The 21,021-nt window shown below is 37.6% G+C and overlaps 1 protein-coding gene across 1 annotated transcript in view; it reads right to left on the reverse strand.

Annotated features, from left to right (window-relative positions):
* The window catches only part of USH2A (usherin), a 605,447-nt gene that overhangs the window by 192,157 nt on the left and 392,269 nt on the right, over positions 1–21,021 (reverse strand). The window contains exons 41-43 of the mRNA XM_045536030.1: positions 13,615–13,949; positions 12,610–12,732; positions 3,409–3,572 (exon numbers count right to left, since the gene is read on the reverse strand). Coding sequence (XP_045391986.1) covers positions 3,409–3,572; positions 12,610–12,732; positions 13,615–13,949 — 622 coding nt within the window. The remainder of the gene's footprint in view (positions 1–3,408; positions 3,573–12,609; positions 12,733–13,614; positions 13,950–21,021) is intronic.

Consider the following 21,021-nt stretch of genomic DNA (forward strand, 5'->3'; position numbering starts at 1 on the left):
ACACCTAATGGGTGTGGTGCACACCGTCTGGGGGATGGGCATGCTTGTAGCTCTGATTTGGGCGGGGCAAAGGCAATATATGTAACCTAAACATTTGTACCCTTGTAATATTCTGAAATAAAAAAATAAAAAATAAATAAATAAACTTGCTCTCTTAATGGTGATACCTTCATTCTTGATGAATTTTCCAGAGTTCACTGAGCTATTATAAGGCAGGCATCAAGTCATTCATCTTTGCATTCCCACTGCCCAGGACAAAGTAAGTGATGAATAAATATTTGTGTAAGGAGGGAAAGAAAAGAGGAGGGAAGAAAGGGAAGAAGGTAGAAGAGAAAAAGAGAAAGAGGGAAGATGGAAGGAAAAGGAAGGAGAGCAAGACAGGGAAGATTATATAACCCAAGAAATGAACATCTGAAGGTTGGGGTGAGTGCTAGACAGACTGTACAGTGGACATTTGGATGATTTTTCATTCCTCCTTTTTCAATACTTTCCTCTCTCTCCACCCTCCAGTGTTTTCTTGCTCTTTTCCGGCCATCACTGGGAGTTGCTGCCTCCCCTCCACATTCCTTTCTATGGGCGTGTTAGTAGTTTGCCTTTTATTTTAGAGTGGGCAGTCGAATGGGAAGGATCTTATTAAATCATTCTTGATAAAGTGCTAATGATCATTAAAGCTAAATGCACGAGAAATAGAAGAAAATTTGATTCCTGAGCCCTACATTTGAGTTTGGGAACTGCTACTTACTACCTATAATTCTGGGTAAGTTACTAAGTTTCTGAGTATTGTATGAATAATTAAGTGAGGGTGTTTTTAGTATCTCTTCTTATAAAATTGTGATTTTAAAAAAATTACCACTATAATTATCCTCAGTGTATTTCCTTCAGGCCAGAATATTTTGTTTGATTATACAGAGAAAGGATAAGGACCTCAGATCTCCATCAAGACCAGAAAGATGGGGACGGGATCAGATGTCAAGGGCATGACCTGTTTAAAGAGGCAGCCACTACTCAGTGCCAGCTGATACTTTCCTTCTAGAATGTGGGAAGAGTTTCACCCAATCATTTGACTTTTCAAGTGAATTCCAAAATCATCTTTATGTGAAATCTTCTGATCATTATATCTTGGCAAACCATTATTTTTTCAAATACCTTAGGCAAAACAATGCATGAAATATGGAGGAAGGAAATATGGCCCATGTGCTGCCAGTTTGCAATATCTGCCCCCCAAAAGATAAATCGAAGAAATGCAGGGATGCTTTCACCTCACATTACATCACATGTGATGCTGATGTTTAAAAGCTGCCCTTCTAAAATTTTCAGTAACTCATCCCTGTCAAACTGTGATTGGTAAAAATTCACCAGAAACATTTTGCTACCCAAATGATGTATACATGTAGAGGGCCATGGTAAAAAAGAATATGCTTTTAAAAATACCTTTTATGTTTAAGGAAATTTTTAATAAGCAAATATTTATAAATTTATATCTTCTGATTTTCAGCTACAGGTATTTTTAATCTACAGTTTCATGTCTTTGAGCATTTTAGACTGTATGCCAATTTTTTCCTACCAGGAAAGAAACCAATTTACAATTAAAATTGCAAAAAATCGGTGGCTTTTCACAGAGGATTGACTAGTTAATTTACTTAAGATAGCAGGTTGCAGAGAGGAAGAAAATGATAATGCAACAAGCTTTTGCAAGGCTGACCCTCTTCTGAGAGTTAACCTTTGTGCTCACAAATAGTTACCTGAAAAATTTCTAAGGTATGAATGGAAATAACAGCAGATTGCATTACCTACATCCCGAAGGTCAGAGGTTCAGATTACCAAGGTAATGAAACTTCAGTGAGCTGCTTCCGATCTATTAGGTTTGTCAGTTTTTATAAGCACGCTTACTTCAAGAGCGCAATTATAACATAAAGGACCTATATTGGTGAAAATTCAGCAGCCGGATCTTAACAGAAGTATTCAAATGTCAGATGTGGGGGAGAGCCTACCTTTAGCAGTAGGCTTTTAAGATGAATCAGTTGGTGAGACGGAGCAAAGAAGAAGAGGGAGATGAGTGAAAATATGTGATACATAAACATACATTCCCAGATAAAAATTTTGTAATTTTCCCAGAGGTGTCTCAGATTGTAATCATAAGCATCTATTAACTTACATTATTTCATTAAAATGGTTTCAGAGATCCCAATATAGGTGTCACAGATTATTAGAAATCTGCAACCTTATAAGAACCCTAGAGTGATAGTATTTTGTAAAAATGGATTATTTAGTGGCAATGTAGGTGAACATAACAAGTAATTAATTTAATTTACAATTAATGTCACCTAATACTGGTTTTCATTCACAATTGATATCACAACACATTGGGGGAAATTCACTCAGGTATCCTAAATGGACCATTTGACTTCCTGGGCTGTAACAAAACTCAAGGCTGGATCAAAGTCACACAGTAACCAGCAGTAATTTTATGTCTTTTTATATCATAGTAGATGATTAGCCTAGGGAGCAGAGTTTTCTTTCATAAAACAAAATATTTTAATTGGGCCTTTCCAAATCAGATATTTCTCAACACTTGGTAATACTGTAACAAGTTTTGATTCAACTGTTTGCCAGCTGTCGAGGTATTCCTGGAAGAATGATCACCATACATATTTTCACAGTAAATTCAGGGCTGCGTTTATTCTGATTTTCAAAATGCATCATCACAAAAGAACAACAGGTCAGATGTTAAATGCTAATCTGTTGTCCAAGGAGCTCTGAAATTTCGGTCATTGCGGTTTCTAAAGTTGCAGAGGGCTGGGGAACCTGTGGCCTTGGGGCCCCATGTGGCCTTCTGGATCCTTGAGTGCTGCCTTTTGACTGAATCCAAATTTTACAGACTTTAATAAAGGGATTTGTTCTGTGAAGTTTGCATTCAGTCAAGGGGCTGCAAAAGTGCTCTGAACAGGACCAGGGGCAGACCCCGCATTTTTAAAGCAAATCTACTGCTGACGTCCAGGCTTCCCTTCACTGTTTCAAACTGGAATTCTGTCCACAGCCAGTGCTGAAGATGATTCACTCAGAAAAACCTTTCACGCTATTGCAAGCCAATTAAATGTTTCTTACTAATGAGTATGAGTTACAAAGTATCAGGCAGAGCTCTCCAAAGGAAGGTGTACGATATTACACTATATCAAATTAATAACAGGGACATTTGCATCACAACTGGCTGTTGTGACCCAACCTACAATCTCCATCCAAAAGGAAGGAAAGAAGGGTGAGCAGGAGGTCCAAGAAGGGTGTAGACCTAGGACGGAGAGTTTGCTTCTCAAGAGGGACTTTTTGTCTTTTTAGTTTTTACTTTTTAACGTGTCCACATTTATTTGGTTGCTCATACAAGAAAGGGAAATAAAGATATGAGAAACTTACTTGGTTTAGCCCAACGCACTTCTATGGCTGTGTGGTTAAGGACACTCGCTGTAAGAGTGGCTCCTCTTTCGGGAAGACCAGCTAAGGTTGTCACTGTCGCTTCTCGGCTTGGCGTAAACCCCACGCTGTTGTGTACAAACAGTTTATACTCGTAGGTTGTAAATCTAAAAGGTTGTTTTGTAAAAAAAAAAAAAAAAAGTATATAAATTTCCATTTTACAGAAAATAAAACACATCATTTCTTTTTTCTTCACCAAATACAGGATTTCCTTCTCCCACCTCCACAAATGCTCACTCACCTTTTTTGCCCCAGGAAATACATTATTTTCTTTTTCCTCCTTACACAAGACATATCATTATTTTTATAACTCACCAGCCTTAACCAAAGCATCAGGGAAATCTTTTATTAGGAATGCTAAGCAAATATTGCTATTTAAAACCAATTGTGGTTTATCATTTTCTTATTCTTATTGTTTTCAGAGCGGTGAGAATTACAGCTCAATTCAAGATGCAATTACAAATCTGGCCACCTGCCAGCTTTCTATCTGCATTTGATCCAGAGAGTTTTATGTTCGTCTTTTCGGAAACTCATCCATTTTCAAATATCAGGATCCCTCATCACCAGTTTCTCCCTATACCTATGCTGCTTTCCCATAATCTCACTGCAGACAGATAAACCCCTAAATTAAATTGTAACTGTGACTAAAGTGTACAACATTCTCCCGCTGAGAGTTTTGCTACAGTGAGCTGTATTTTGCCGGAGTGTGAACATATTTACTCGAGTCAATACAGTGGAAACTGAATATTACTTTGCAGAAGGCAAAAACTCACACGGTGATGTGATAGGAGGAGGACATTCCAAGTCATATGTTAAATTGACAATAGAGTAAAGCCATCAATTCTTCATTCCTTTTGGCTTTTTGGGGAAGAAGACCACCAGGCTTTCTTTGTTTAGTTCAAAACTTCCTGACTAGGAAAATGCTATTTATAAGGCCGGGCACGGTGGCTCACGCCTGTAATCCTAGCACTCTGGGAGGCCGAGGCGGGCGGATCATTTGAGCTCAGGAGTTTGAGACCAGCCTGAGCAAGAGCGAGACCCTGCCTGTACTAAAAATAGAAAGAAATTATATGGACAACTAAAAATATATAGAAAAAATTAGTCAGGCATGGTGGCACATGCCTGTAATCCCAGCTACTTGGGAGGCTGAGGCAGGAAGGTTGCTTGAATCCAGGAATTTGAGGTTGCTATGAGCTAGGATGATGCCACGGCACTCTAGCCCGGGCAATAGAGTGAGACTCTGGCACAAAAAAGAAAAGAAAAGAAAATGCTGTTTATAGACACTGGCAGGCTATGACTGGACAATAACTTAGACTGAGACACTTGCTTAAACATCTTGTGCACACGTGACCATCCCAGGGGCACCCAGGACTCACGGCAAACACTGGCCTCAGATCATCATTACCTAACTTGAGCTTATTAGATGATCAAGCAGACCTCGCCTCTGATGCAGGACCCACAGTATTTATCTTAATATATCACAACCTCTGGTGGTCATGATGCAAAGGGGAGGCTGCCATTTGCAGGACTGTGCCAAATCATTTGACCAAAATTATGTCCAGATTCTCAGAGCATTTTGCTACCCACTTAGGTAGAAGAAGTCTGCTTGACTCACCCTGTTTCTCATTCTTGTCCCAAAGATATTTATTCAGGGTTCCACCTCAGCCACATTTTAAGGGTGTTGCTTTGCTTTTGGGACTCCAGGAAAAGACTTAGTGACTTTTTGAGGCTGTTTATCTATTTCTCCCAAATAAGTGCTAACATCAGGTCTTCTATACCTCTCTGCTTTTCTATCTCTTCTCCGGTGCTTATTGTCTTTCCTTTTTCTTTGCTTTGTATGCTGTAGTGGGTTGAATTGTGTCCCCAACCCCCATGATATTTTCAAGCCTTAAATGCTGATACCTATGAACGTGACCTTATTTGGAAATAGGGTCCTTGCAGATATAATCAAGTTAAAATGAGGTCATATTGGATGAGGAAGGGCCTCAAATCCAATGTTGGACTAGAGGGAAAAGAGAAGGAAATTTTTATAGAGATGTAGACACACACAGGGAGATCTGGTCATGTAAACACAGAGGCAGAAATTGAAGTTATGCTGCCACAAGCCAAGAAATGCCTGGGGCCACCAGAACTTAGAAGAGTCAAGGAACGATTCTCCTCTAGAGCCTTGGGAGGGAGTCTGGTTCTGAAAAGGACTTGATTTGGGACTTCTAACTTCTGGATCTGCAAAAGAATAAATTTCTGTTGTTTTAAGCCACCTAGTGTGTGGTATTTTGTTATGACAGACCTGGGAAATTACTACATATGCTCTTTAGCAAGTACTAAATAGTCCACATGACCAAGATAATTAAAAAATAATAACAATAGTTACTTTACATGTATCAGGCATTTTCTAGATGTATTAATACATTCATTCCTCATAAAAACCCATAAAGTGATATTATAATACCTACTTTGAAAATGAGGAAAATAAGGCTCAATGAATTAAATAACTTGTCAGAGTTATTAAGCTAATAAGTGTAAGGGCTGGGATTCAAATATAGACAGTCTGATTCCAGAGCCTGCTCTTCTAATCATGACGCTACACTGCCCACCTAATAGTGATGATAATAATAGTAATAGCAACCATAATGATAATCTGGTCTGTCCATACTTGGATGATGTCATATCACCAGGGCTTGACCTTTTAATTATTTTTCTAGCAGAAGGGATAGATTTTGCTTATGCATCCAAAGAGTCTGTCCAAATTTCCTTTGCAACCACTAGTATGAATATGAAGGATGGAGAGTCAGGGTTAAGAGGGTAGCAAGCCTATGACAATGGAATGAAATGTAGCTAATGGCTCACATGGGACTTGAACCAGCGACCTCAGCTTCATTAGCTCTCTCCCTGGGCAAAATACTTATAATTATTTTTTACTTCATAAAATGGCTTAAAAGAAATTTAGCTGGAATCTGGATGCCCAATCTCCCCTCCTACAATGTTTGAAATTTTTTCTTCCATAAGTCTATGCTCTTACACAAATAGTAATCTTTATGGCTTTAAAGTGATACCATGTTTGTGGTTCTTTTCTACATGCGAAATTAACATAAGGTGGCTCTAAAATAGTTAATTGTAAATAAATTCTGTAGCACCTTAGTTCTTAGGATACTTTAAGGTACTTCATCATAATGTGAGTATGGTTAAATAGACAATTTATGTCTGCATAGAAGAAATTTAGGCCACATAGATACATGCAATTAGGAAACCTGTTTTCAAGGTGGTACTAAAATTTTAGAGCAAGAGATGGCTTTAGAGTTTATCTGCTTCAAAAAATAAAATGTCTGTTAAATTTTACAGATTAAAAAGAAAACCTGAGAGCTTGAGAAATTAAGTGGATTTGTCTAAGCTTGTACAACTAGTTAACAGGGCTGGCTGGGCACCAAGTTTCCTCATTTTCAATATTAAATTCTTTCCACTATTCATTATTTTATTTAACTGAGAAATCAGTAGGTATTTCACTTGACGCTATGAATTTGCCTTTTGAATATTCATTAACTTTTATTAAGTTAAAATTTTAAGGAAATAACATCTTTAATTCACTTAAATACTAAAATACACTGTTTTCATTGCATCTCAAAATCTAATCTTTATGTAGTAAGGATATATACCCATGACAACTACATACATGTGCTGGTTATATTTCACCACTTCATATCAAAAAAGAATGTATTAGTTGGCTTGAAGTGCTTTTTCCACTCTATGTACATTGTTTTTAAAATGGACTTAGATGCTGATTATTGATATCAAATGGGACATTCCATCTAGTTACTAATAAAAGAATACCTTTAAAAGAAAAATGCTAGATCAATTGACATCATATACTCATGGCAAAACCTATTTATACCGATCAATTTCTTCCCTACATACTAATTGTGTTTCCTAGACATGTCTTGAAAAATGCATCATTTCAAACTCTGTAGGAAATAGCTTTTGATATCTGCAAACTAAATGAATACTTATGTTGAATCTATAATATAGCTAGTAAAACCAATTGTTTGTAGGTCAATTTAGCAATATTGGGCTACTACAATAATTTTTCCCTAAATGATTCATTTGTTTGAGACCATCCTCTAAGTCCTAGGTTTCCCTGCCCCCCACAAACAGACAGCAAATGGTAAACTTTATTGTTATAGACACAACTATAGTATTTTTTCTTATAAAAGATAATGTATATTAAAATCTTATGGGACAATACTCATTTCAAGATTCAGTTATTATTACTATTATTACTAGATTCTGTTTAAATGATGCAGTTTTTAACCTGTTTATTTGCTGAATAGATAATTTTAGCAATGAATGCATGGATGTTTCATAGTTACTAAAGCATTCAGTCTCAAAATTTTCAGGTCATTTATATAATTTGATAGGTTAGTGACACAAAAATTTACCTGTTCAATAGAGAAATGATCCCTACTGAAACTTAGCAAAGTGCTTCTTTTAAAAATATATTGAAAACAAATTACATTTTTCTTTCATAGTTGATATAACATCACTTTATTTATTAATTTGTTCATTCATTCAAAAATATATATTGGATACTACCCACATGCCAGATGCTAAACATAATGAAGTTGATATCTGTCCTCCTGGAGCCACAGTGCTTATAAATTTTTATAGAAATATGGTTTTAAATGAGAACATCTAAAATATTTATTCATTTGTTCCTTTTTTGTTGAGCACACATTAGATGGAGCATCTAATTTAACCTTGGCTAGCTAGGAAGTCTTCAGAGAGGAGGTAACATTTGGGCTAGGCTTTGGTGGCAAGTGGTATTTTGTCCAGTGAAGACATTTGTCCAGAAGGAGACATTATTCCAGGGCAAAATGTGTGAAGGCTCATATCTTGAAAGGGTCTCATATGTTTGGGGAGCCAATAAAATTTTTCAGTGCAGCTGTAGCATGCCTCGGGTTATTTTCATCAGAATTAAAAATGTGTCAACTTTATTGATGTCCTAACAGAATTCATGTGTCAATATTGTCACTAATATAAATGATGCTTCTGAAAATGCAGGCTACTTAGTTGCTTCTTCCACTAACTCTTCCTCATATCTGCCACAACCCAAAGCGTGCTTTAGTACAACACACAAGTGGGGATTTGAGAAACCTCAGATAGCACGCTGTTCCTTAGATCTTCAAATCTTTTGTAGGAATAAATAAATAAACCAACAATGCCATACTGTTTTCATTGCTTAAATCTGCTGTTGTTGAAATTTTCCATGGATGGCAGGTACATATTCTTTAAATCTATCTGTTAATTCTAAAAATGATACAAAAGAATTTTGCTTTTGAAATTGAAGTGTAATGTTTACCACACTTAAAAGTTTTTATAACATAATACTTTTTTGATGGTGAGTGAAAGTTCCTATAGTTTCTGTAGCTATCCATACCTATACTACCAGAATGTCACAGTCAAAATAATTCTGCTATAATTTCCATCTTTCTTCTACTATGTCATCAACAGGAGAAAGAAATACAGACAAAGAAAGTAGATTTTTTTTTCCCCTAAGAAAACAGTAGGGGGGAAAAAACCTCCTACGACAAAATGTATCTTTCCAGATTTAGAAGCTCATTTTTCACGAGATAACATTTAATATGATGACAGTTGGAAGAGGAAAGCATGAGGTGAATTTAGAGCAAAGCAAAAAAAAAAAAAATCCCAACAGAGAAAAGCACTGTGATCAATTTAATTTGAATGTGAAATAGATACATTTTCACTCATTTTGAATTAAGCACATCGCTACGAGATGGCACATTAACGTTTTGACAGAAGTTGGCTTTTATTCCTAGACTCAACTTTTATTCACATGTTGATATTAAGGAAGTAAGTAAAGGATGTACCTCATCTTGGGAGTCATGGGAGAAATCTTTTCTCTCACTCACCCTTCCTATGTATAAAGCCAACTTCTTCATTTAATAGCTACAATTGCACAGGGCACGGTGGCTCACGCCTGTAATCCTAGCACTCTGGGAGGCCGAGGTGGGCGGATTGTTTGAGTTCAGGAGTTCGAGACCAGCCTGAGCAAGAGCGAGACCCCGTCTCTACTAAAAATAGGAAGAAATTATATGGACAGCTAAAAAATATATATAGAAAAAATTAGCTGGGCATGGTGGTGCATGCCTGTAGTCCTAGCTACTCAGGAGGCTGAGGCAGGAGGACTGCTTGAGCCAAGGAGTTTGAGGTCGCTGTGAGCTAGGCTGACGCCACAGCACTCTAGCCAGGGTGACAGAGCGAGACTCTGTCTCCAAAAAAAAAAAAAAAAAAAATAGATACAATTGAATACATTTGTATTACAGAAACATGTGTCATGGAATTGACCCAGTCTTTCCATATTAACAAAGACAAAAACGTCTGTGCACATTTAATCTCATTACAAAGGAGGGGGACAAAAGTTTTTTTTTTAGTATTCTTCCACATGGAAACAACAACCTCTTTTAGGACTTGAAACATTTTCATTTTAGTAGGTTTAAAAAATACATTAGAATCCGTATCAATAAGATTTAAACTTAGATTTTATGATACATTTAGCTTAAGCACTTCAATCTTAAAATAAACAAGTCCAACCCTTCTTTGAAATAAGATGAAAATTAACTTTGAATGCTTTCTTTTAAAGATAACACAATTAGCAGATTCTCAAGAAATCACATAGAGGTCTCTATCCAAACTCACTGCAAAAGAAATACTTTTAGGAATTTATAAATCCTTGAAAGGAACAGGAGTTAGAACACATTTTCCTTCATAAACTTAATGACAGCTAAATCAACATTTTCCCTGAAACAGTAAAATAACCCTATTATTTCTTCCTTCTTTAAATCTACACACACACAAAAAGGAGGGCATGCTACACTGTCTTCTTAGCAGTTTTATCTAATCTCTTAGGAACCAAGGCAATATTAGGTGCTGAAAATTGTACGGGTAGATTGATGCTTAAAATGAAGGAGGTCGCTGCCCTCTTGTTAAACTCTGCCTGACTCACATCCGCAGCATCAGACGATAACAGCACGTTCACCAGATTTTCCAAGTGATGAAAATGTCAGGACACCCAAAGTTATGGTTCCCCCAACAACCATAACGTGGCCACTTTGCACAGAATTATTAAGGAAGAAAAGTTAGAAACTTACATTAGTATAAACCTGTGGTTACACTGAGTTCGTGTTTACACAGGCAGAGCAAAATTCAGTAATGAGGCAACTAGCTTTGTGACTCAGATGAAAATTACCCTTTATCAAAGATAATCATAAGAACAAAAAGTACTTTTATTTGAATTAAATTATCTCGATAATTGGCTCAAGATTCTGCTTTGTATAAGTAGCCATAAAAGAAAAAATAACTGCTAAAATGATCTTAATTTCAGAAGACAATGATATTTTAGGTTAGATTGCTGTTTTTCTATGTGTTATAAACGTATACTTAACCAGAATAGACCACTTGAAGAGGGAAATTGACTTCAACTCATGTTTACTCTCACAAATAAATTCATAAAGAGATGCCTAGTGAATCTTACTTTTACTTTTTATATCAAGAGAGGTACCATTTAAAAGCTGATTCTAAATGTACCTAGAGTGATATCAAGTCAAGATGGGAAGAAACACTTCAATGCTCCTTGTCTTTATGTAGATGTAAGTTAAGAAGGAAATAGGGAATGAGGGACTGTGGGGAGAATAGGAAGTCACCTATTCCTTCTAAAGGTATTAAAATTCAATTAAAAAAAAACACAAGAAAACATAGTCAAACAAATAAATCAGCAAATAAATATAGGTCAAAGGGAAGGGCCATTAAGGAGCCCCCTGTGCAGTGTGAGAGACTGTTGGCCTCCCAGTGGGATGTGAGCCTTGGCTGCCGTCAAGCTGGGCAATGGCAGCATCTGACCAGACGAGGTCACTCCCTTTTAACAGAAAAACATGGCATCCACCAGTGGACTCATTGCCAGTTTTCTCTCAGATTTGTGAGACACCCCCCTTAGAAGATAGAGAAGTCATGAAGACAAAGCCCCCGCATTGGGATAGATCTGATAATATAATGTATCCAGACAAGCACCCTGGCCAGTGGATCGCAATGATAATACTGATATGTTAGGAGGTGTGCTATGGAAATACAGTAAAGGGGAACTGATTCAGACCAGCAAGAGAGTGAGCAGGGGAGCCTTCCTGGAGAAACAAGCTTCTAGGCTAAAACTTGAAGGATGATCTAATCAGGCAGTAGGAAAAGGCAACACTGGGTGCAATGGATGGAGCAAGTGCAGCTTGCTGGGGGTAATGAGTGCAACATGCAGCAACCTCAGTAAGGAAGGGGTGGCAGGCAAGGCTAGAGCCGGAAACAGGGTGCAGAATAGAGCCACTGAGTGGTGGGTCTAGAAAAAGAACCACCCTGATAGAAAAGATATTGAAAAATATGATTGAATAGTTTTCCTAAAATAACATTCACGTTTTTTTGAAATTCAGTGGCATTGCTTGGATGCATGAAGATTTAGAAGTCATTTAATCCCATCAAATGAACTCATTTTATGGACAACAAAAGTGACTCCCAGAGAAGTTAAGTGATTTGCCTTAGGTCACAAAGCTAGTTCTCTAGCACAGGATGAAACAGAACCCACATGTCCTAACTCTCCCATGTAGCACTCCTGTCTGAGATCATCTATTTGCCCATTTCGTTTCTTTGAATTCTAGACTGAATTATTTTAAGTCTCAATCCTGTTTACTACATATGCTTTTGTGGACTGAACCAATGACTTACAATCACTTCCCAGAAATAGTAAGCTTTTACAAGTGTCCAGTAATTTCCCAAGTTTCATATGTGTTCAGTATTTCTAAATTCCTCTATTACATTTCATGTCTAGATAGAGCTGTGACAAAGGCAATAGGTTAAGGCTCAAACACCTCCAAGTTCAACTTCAAAAGGCTTATTTTAAGCATGCCGTTAAGATGGCAAACATGAAACATGCTGACTGTTACAGTTGGATGATTAATGCCACAGATAATAACCAAACATGTTTTATTGCATAACTGATAACATGCTCACACAATGAAGACACTAAGATACTTTGAACTATTCAACATGCCCCAAACTAAATGCCAGCATTTGTTTTTATAGTTTTTGTAATCTCACCTGCTAAGACCCTTATCTTCATAAAACCACTGAGTTCCTGAATAAATATTGTGCCACCGATTTAAATCTTCTGGGGGATTTGATGCAAGTGGTTGCTGGATTTTACGTCTCAGAAGCTCATATCTGAAGCAAAAGACAAGCAGGAACATCAGGATTATCTCAACTAATGTTATTACCAAAATTCAGGTTGCTTTGTGGCATTTGTGTGTGATGTATGCATGCAAACCTCAAGAATAACATCTTTGAAGTTTTTTTTTCCAGATAAATATATATTTTTTTCTGGCTCAAGTTTCATATATTCAATTATTTTAAAATAATCAGCTACAGTCACATTTTACTATTATTTGTAAGAATGATAACATTTTAGTTTCCTTTTATGTCAGATTTGCCAAATCTTTACTGCTAGTTTCACACAATGTAGAAATACAAAAAGCTTATCAAGTTAATAATTTCCTAAGACTACTCTCATCAATACTTTATAAACAATGATAATATTATCAACTCCGTATTCTTGGCCAAGTATCAAGTTCAGGTTGTTACAAAGCCATTTCAGAATTGCAACTCTTTCCTTTCATCTTATCTATGCCCCTGACCACATTATTTACAAGTTTCCTGATAACAATAATACGCCAAAGAATTATGGTGTTAGCTTTAGAATTTTGAGTCATATTTGTGCCAATGTATCAGAACATGCATTAGGTTTGCCTAATGTATAATAAAGCTGTACTTTGAAACTCAAGAGAAAGGTTATGTAGAGAATCCTTAGAGAATAGTGATTAGTGTTTTTAGTCCTTGCAGTATTATGATGATATTTCTATTCATACTTTGATGAACTTTTATGGTTCTGTGTAAGTCAAGATATATAATTAATATTGTATGAAAGTTACGAATTAGGGGATAGTCAATAAAGAATTAGCTCTTATGTGAGTAAAAGCCTCCTCTTTCCCTACTTCTTGTAGAGATAAGACTATAGCAAAATCTGAAATCAGAGTCACTTTCTCTTACCTCACATTGGGTCCATTTGGCTTGGATGGCGGCTGCCAAGAAATCCCAACATACGATTCACTTAGTGGAATCACTGACAATGGGCCAACGTCCTGAGGTAGGGTGGGCTGGGTGGTAACATAGGTAGGTAAACTCTCTGTGCATCCTCCTAGGTGTCCATTTCCCCCTGAGCAAGCAACGATGCTGACAGAGTAATTAGTGAAAGGAATAAGATGTGTAATTATTTGACTTAACACTGAGGAAGTCACATTGGTTATTGTGACGTGAGGGTCAGGCATGCGGATCTCATAGCTAAGCATGTCTCCGTTCTGGATGAGTGGGGGTTTCCAAGTGACCTGCAATAAAAGACAAACTTAGAATCAGCGTGACAATACAGGAACAGAGCAACTGAAATTCACAAGGCCTAGAATTTTGCTCTGTCTTGTTTTCAGTTCATTTTCCAAATGCCTACTTTCTACTTAGCCCTTTGTACTAGACAGTAATGAAGGGCTTGGGATCAATTAGCAGTACATCAGGAACTCAGTGAAATGCTGTTTCCTGGGTTTGGCTTTTAGTGTGATACTTTCTGGGACTGTCAGACTAATACACACCTTGGTGATTCATCTCCACTGTGGGTGTTCCGAAGGACACAGAGAAAACACATGGAGAAAATTCACACATCCACATGCATCAATAGGGCAGCGACAGGATTTCATAGTTTTCTTGTTTATAACTCAATTAAATGAAACATCACAACTCCATGCTTTGCATTGTTAGTGTACATACTAAATCAGGTTTTTTTTTTTGATGGGGGAAGGAAAATCACAATTTATATTTCCTGAGGATGCACACCTGAGTTCCAGAATCTTACCTATACATAATTTAGCAAGTAAAGCAATAAGAACACATCCTATTCTAAGGGATAAGATATGTATAGAAAGAATTTTAAAAGGCAAGCAAAAAGCTAATGCATGGAGTTGAGTATCAGAAGAAAGAACATTTTTGTAATGGAATATCATAATGTCTGAAATTTGTTTTCTTGTCTGGCTAAATTTTGCAAGAACATAGGGGTAACACACTCATGTTCTTGTTGGAGGAAAAGGATCCTACAAATATGTGCATAGACCATTAAAAAATCACTTATTTACATGCTATCATGTTTCATCTCTTTTATTTTTACCTTCCAGTGTTCCTTTTATAAATACTAGGATATATATTTAATCCCTCAAATAGTCTGTAATCTTCTTGATAACAGGACTAAATTTTATGTTCATTTATTGCCATGCACACAGAGGTGGAGTTCAGTAAGTAATCGTAGTCATTGCTCGTTAGATTATAATTTTTCCTTAGCATACAGTGATTTTGAAACTTGAAAAGCCAGATTTTCACAAGGTGATATATTGATATCTACACTTATAAATGTATACAAAATCAAAGTCAAAAAGGAATAGAAGAAAAATTAAAATAGACAGGGATTAACCATAAGTTTTCACCTTAAAGAGAAAATGTTTCTTTTAGAAGGAAGGTGACCTGAGTTTTTATAAGAGTACTCTTACTAATAATTGGTGACAAACTGGACTCCCACCATGGGTTAGTTGGGCAGTTGCCTGATGGTTATTGTGGTAATTTATAATTAACAATGGGCCCATATCTGCCCAAATTTTACTACACAGGCTGCAATCATTGTTAATCTTAAAAAACTTCTTGGAGAGTTCCAAGAAGAGATGCCAGATCAAGAGGCGTTTGAGATGTGTTCCTTATGAGTATAGGGGATTTGTCTGGATGTAGAAAAGATTTAAAAGAAAAAAACCTAAAGGAAGCAAAGTTTGCAGAGCAGACATACGGTTCTATTTGTTGTGGAGGTGCAAATACTATCTGTGGACTTGGAAAATTAGTCAAGGTCAAACTCAGGGGACTTCCTGGTATTTATAACATAAATTAAAAAAGGAAGAGCTATCCCAGCTAAATTCAACCGTACTGATCTGAGGAATATGACTTTCTTGCCTCCCGAACCAGAATACTTTGAGATTTCAGGTCAGATCTTGGCAACACTTGAAAGAATTAAAATTTAGGAGATAGCTTGTGTTAACAGTTGAGCTAACAGTGAATTGATCTGGAACTCAGTATTGAGGCTGAGAAAAAGCGTTCATAAGATAAAACTTGAATAAGATATCTGCCAGCAGAGATTAAGAGATTTGATGTAACGACTCTGGAGACAGTCATTTGAAGATCTAAAAAACTCCTGTTTTCTCCATTATAAATGTTTACATCCAGAAATTAGCTATTTTTCTCATTTTTAAAAAAGTTACAAACTTAGAAAAAATTGCCTTTTTGAGAGTAGTAAGTTAGAAGAAAGGAATCTACTTCTACAAAAAAATCTTAGGAGGACTAATAATGCAATCTTTTATAATATGGAGAAGGACCTTGTCATTATAGTCAATAGGCTAACAGAAATGATATCTAATTTGATCACCCTGCTGAAAATATACTGGAGTCATTATTAGGTGTTTAAGGAGCTTTTACCAATTCTTTCAGATCAGTGATGAATGGCTCTAAAAAATAAGGCACTTTCAAAATTCCCTGTTTTAAGCAGAAACTTAGACATATAGTTTAGTTGATTAGCTTCAGGCCCGAAAAAAGTTAACACACATAAACATTGTGACCAACTTACTTCTTTAACTCCATCAAACTATTTTTAAGAACCCTATGAATAAGAGTATTTTTGAAGATTGATATTATGGGTTAAGAGTGGGCTAAGATATGATAAATGTTCCTAATATTTGATCTGAACTATATACCATTAAAGCTGTGTGACTTTGAGCAAAATGCTTAACATCTCTAGGCCTTTGTCATATGTGGCTTTTATAATTTTGTAATATGTTCCTTCTATGCCTTGGTTTGTTGATGGTTTTTATCATGAAAGAGTGCTGAATTTTGTCAAATGTTTTTTCTGAATCTATTGACATGATTATATGGTCTTTGTTTTTACTTGTGTTTATGTGGTGAATCACATTTATTGATTTGTGTGTGTTGAACTATCCTTGCATCCCTAGGATGAAGCCCACTTGGTCATGGTGGATTATTTATTTGATGTGCTGTTGAATTTGGTTTGCTAGAATTTTATTGAGGAGTTTTGCATTGGTATTTATAAGGGATATTGGTCTATAGTTTTTCTTTTTTTCTTTTTTTTTTGAGTCCTTTCCTGGCTTTCCTATCAAGGTGATACTGGCTTTATAGAATGAGTTGGGAAGAAGTCCCTCCTTCTCAATATTATGCAATAATTTCTGCAGTATGGGTACCAGCTCTTCATTGTAGGTCTAGTAAAATTTGGCTGTGAAATCACCTGCTCTGGAGCTTTTTTGTGTTGGAAGCTTTTTTATTACTGCTTCAATCTTCTTGCTCATTATTGGTCTACTCAGGAGTTCTATTTCTTCCTGACTGAGTCTTGAGAGGTTGTGTGTTTCCGGGAATTTGTTCATTTCCTCTATGTTTTCAAGTTTATGTGCATAGTGATTTTCATAGTATTCACAAATGACATTTTGTATTTCTGCTCCCAGCTGTAGCAGTGGTGAACTATGTGGTGAAGTGGCTCCACCCAACCGGAAAGTCTACTTCTGGAGGCGAGGATGTCTGAGATTCACAACCTGACTCTCAGGAGCAGGTTTCACTCTTCTTCCTCCTCCCCTCCTCCACAGTCTCTCTCTGGCATCTGCCAGCACGCAGGAGCTCAAACGATCTGATCTCCCCATCACGGCACTGCAGGATGGGAGCTTCCCTGTCTAGGATCCTGCCCTGGCCTGAGAGCACAGCTTTCCTGGGTGTGGGGGGGTTCTCCATGAATGCACTGTGGCTGGGACCCACACTGCACACTCTTTTCAGTTCTGCCCTTGCGGGATTATCTTGCCTCCCAAGATTAGTTGACAGATCTCCCCTTCATGCCCCTAAGCAACACCACTGAGTCATGGAGGTGCAAGATCTGGCCCGCAGGCCTGTCTCTGGGTCCCCAAAGATCAATCCCTGACCATGCCAGGGAGAAGCATGCTGGTCCTGAGTTGCCAATGGGTGCTTGAGCAGGTTTCATGTCCTTCCACTTTGGGGTGTGCCCTGCTCTGATGGAGCAACCGGGCAAGCAGTACCATGGAGAGCTGGTGAGCAGAGAGCTCATAATCTAAGCACCATTTAGTCCTCTGTAGGTCTTTAAGAGGAATGATTTAAGCCCCTCTGTGGAAGCCCTGGTGTGGTGTACGCACCAGTGGGGGGAAGCAGCAGTTCCTGAGAGCTCTGGCTCAATGGTCTCTCTTGGCAGCCACAGGTCGGGGAGGGAAAGGGGAGAAAAAGAGTCTGGATGGAGGAAAGATAACACTCTGGTTGTCTCTGTCCCTCTTTCCAGAAGGCAACCTGCTCAGAATGTCCAGGCTCTGGGGTCACACAGATCCCCTGGGATCCACCAGCCCCCTGTGGCTCCTGCAGTCTGGACTGGAGTTGGGAAATGTTTGTATGGGAACGAGCAAGATGAAAACTGAGGGGCTGAAGCCTCCTGTGGAAGACAAAGGCAGACAGTGGGTGGAGATGCAATATGGCGCATGCCATCTTGGCTTGGGTCTGCGATGATGGGAAGCAGCACCCCAAGAGGGCTCGCAGGCTGGTGTTTTGTCCTCAAGAAGCTTCCAGTTGACTGGCGACAGCAGCTTTTGGGCTCATGAGGGTAGAAAGGCTCTCCAGCAGCTCAGGAGCCTGCTGACTGCCAGAGATGTGAAGAAGGGAGAAACAAACTGCTCCATCTACCCTTTCTGCTGGACTCCAACCCTCCTGGGGGTTGTCCTCTGCCGATATCTTGCTCCTCGTTCTGCTCTGCAATATCTTCCTATGGAATCTTTCATAAGTTCTGACACTTTTCCCTTAGAATTACACCTGATTTATGTTTGTTTGTTTGTTTTTCATCTAAAACTTTTCCTTCTTTCTGAGACAATCTGGCAGCTGATGTCTCTGGTCAGCCATCTTCCAGTACAATTCTTAAAACAAACTGTCATTTCACAATGAAATAAAATGCCACTGCTACAATAAATCAAGTTTCCACACACACTTGTGTCTATATTTAAACTCTCTAGTTTGTTCCAATGACCATTTGTCTGTTTTTATGCCAACACCATATTGTGGTAATCCAGTGGCATTAGAGTAAGTTTACATACTAAGGAAAGCATCACCTCACTATCCTTTTCTTCCATAATCTTCTAGAATATTTTCAACCATTTAGTCTTCCATTTATACTTTAAAATCATTTTATCCAGTTTGAAATAAAACAAACCAAAAACATTACTGGTGTTCTGATTTAAATGATATTAGGTTTATATGTCAACTTTGGAAGGATTGACTTATCATGGAATTAAGTCCTTCTGTCCCAGAAGATGGCGTATTTTCCATTTGTTACAGTGTAAAGAAGTAGAGAAGAGCTTGGGCTCCTGGGTGTGAATCCCAACTCTTATTCCTTATGTAATCTTATGCAGGTTACTTAATCTCTCAAGTCTCAGTTTTCCTGTCTAAAAAATGTAGATAATAATGGCATCTATCTGACAGGGTTGCAGTAAGAATTAAATGAAAGCAACTCCTGGAACATATTAGGTTGGTGCAAAAGTAATTGCGGTTTTGGATCATGAATTTTGAATCAGAATCATTACAATCAACACAGTTTTGGCAATGAGGAATAAGTTTGTTTATTCCTGTAGTGTAAAAATCCATGCTTTGGGATTCCATGAACTCTTGGAAAGCATTTTCTGAATCCTGCTCGTTGTAGAAGTGTTTTCCCCACAAAAAGTTGTTGAAAACCTTAAAGAAGTGGTAGTCGGTTGGGAAGAGGTCAGGTGAATATGGTGGATTAGGCAAAACTTCGTAGCCCAATTCATTCAACTTCTGAAGCATTGGTTGTGCAACATGTGGTCGGGTATTATCATGGAGAAGAATTGGGCCCTTTCCATTGACCAATGCCAGCTGCAGGTGTTGCAGTTTTCAGTACATCTCATTGTTTTGCTGAGCATAGTTCTCAGATGCGATGGTTTCACTGGGATTCAGAAAGCTGTAGTGGATCAGACCAGCAGCAGATCACCAAACAGTGACCATGACCTTTTTTTGGTGCAAGTTTGGCTTGAGGAAGTGCTTTGGAGCTTCCTCTCGGTCCAACCACTGAACTGGTCCACTTTTCCACACATTTCACAATCTGATCAAGAAATGGCTCATTGTTGCAGACAATAAGAGAAGATGGCGCTTCAAAAGGATGACTTTTTGATTTTCAGTGAGCTCATGAGGCAACCACTTATTGAGCTTTTTCACTTTTCCAATTTGCTTCAAATGCCGAATGACTGTAGAATGGTCAACATTGAGTTCTTTGGCAACTTCTCGTGTAGTTGTAAGAGGATCACCTTCGATGATGGCTCTCAATTGATCGTTGTCAGCTTCCAATGGCCACTCACTGCACTCCTCATCTTCAAGGCTCTCGTCTCCTTTGCAAAACTTCTTGAACCACCACAGCACTGCATGTTCGTTAGCAGTTCCTGGGCCAAATGCATTGTTGATGGTGTAAATTGTCTCCGCTGCTTTACGACCCATTTTGAACCCAAATAAGAAAATATCTTGAATTTACTTTTTGTCTAACATCATTCCCATAGTCTAAAATAAATATAAAATAAACAGCAAGTAATAAGTCATTAGCAAAAAAACATAAAACAAGCAATGTGCATTAAAATGATGTATAAAATAAACACATTTATTTAAGAATGTATTCCAATATAAACGGCAAATTTCAGCAATGCTTAAACCACAATTACTCTTGCACCAACCTAATAATATGAACTCAATAAATATTAATTGTCATTATTTTATTTTTTGTTTATGGTTTAATTTAAGCAGACATCACACATGGCCTGCCATCTTTTAAAAAGTCAATGAGAATGATGATTATGACTCAACTTCTTTTACTGTGGCTTACGATTAAACCTGTAAATGAGTGACACTACGTGTACATAACTGAGTGAAGCTACACATAAATGTGGTCTGGGTGCACATGCCAAGGCTGGAGGTTCCAGCTGTCTGAGTGAGGATTCTACTGTGTAAGAAGAACTGAGAACTGCAGGTTTGCTCTCTTATTCTGCTTTAACTGTGAGAAAACGGGCAAGAGCCTCAAGGTTTAGGGCCTCATGATATCACCAGAAAAGGAGGGGTGTTTTTTATTTCCTGCATTACGGTTACGCAACTTAGTTATTTCTACATATTATTTCTTATTAGTTTTCAATTCAAAAGCTTCAGTGTAGTAGTTTATATCTTGACTTTATCTTATTTAAATACCTTTTTCTTAATCTGATTTTACTTTGAATTTTTGTTAGAAATGGCTACTGAATTATACAAGTCCTTTTTCTGCATCTAGTGATAAAAATATGG

This window comes from Lemur catta, chromosome 23 (assembly GCF_020740605.2).
Source record: "Lemur catta isolate mLemCat1 chromosome 23, mLemCat1.pri, whole genome shotgun sequence".
NCBI lineage: Eukaryota > Metazoa > Chordata > Mammalia > Primates > Lemuridae > Lemur > Lemur catta.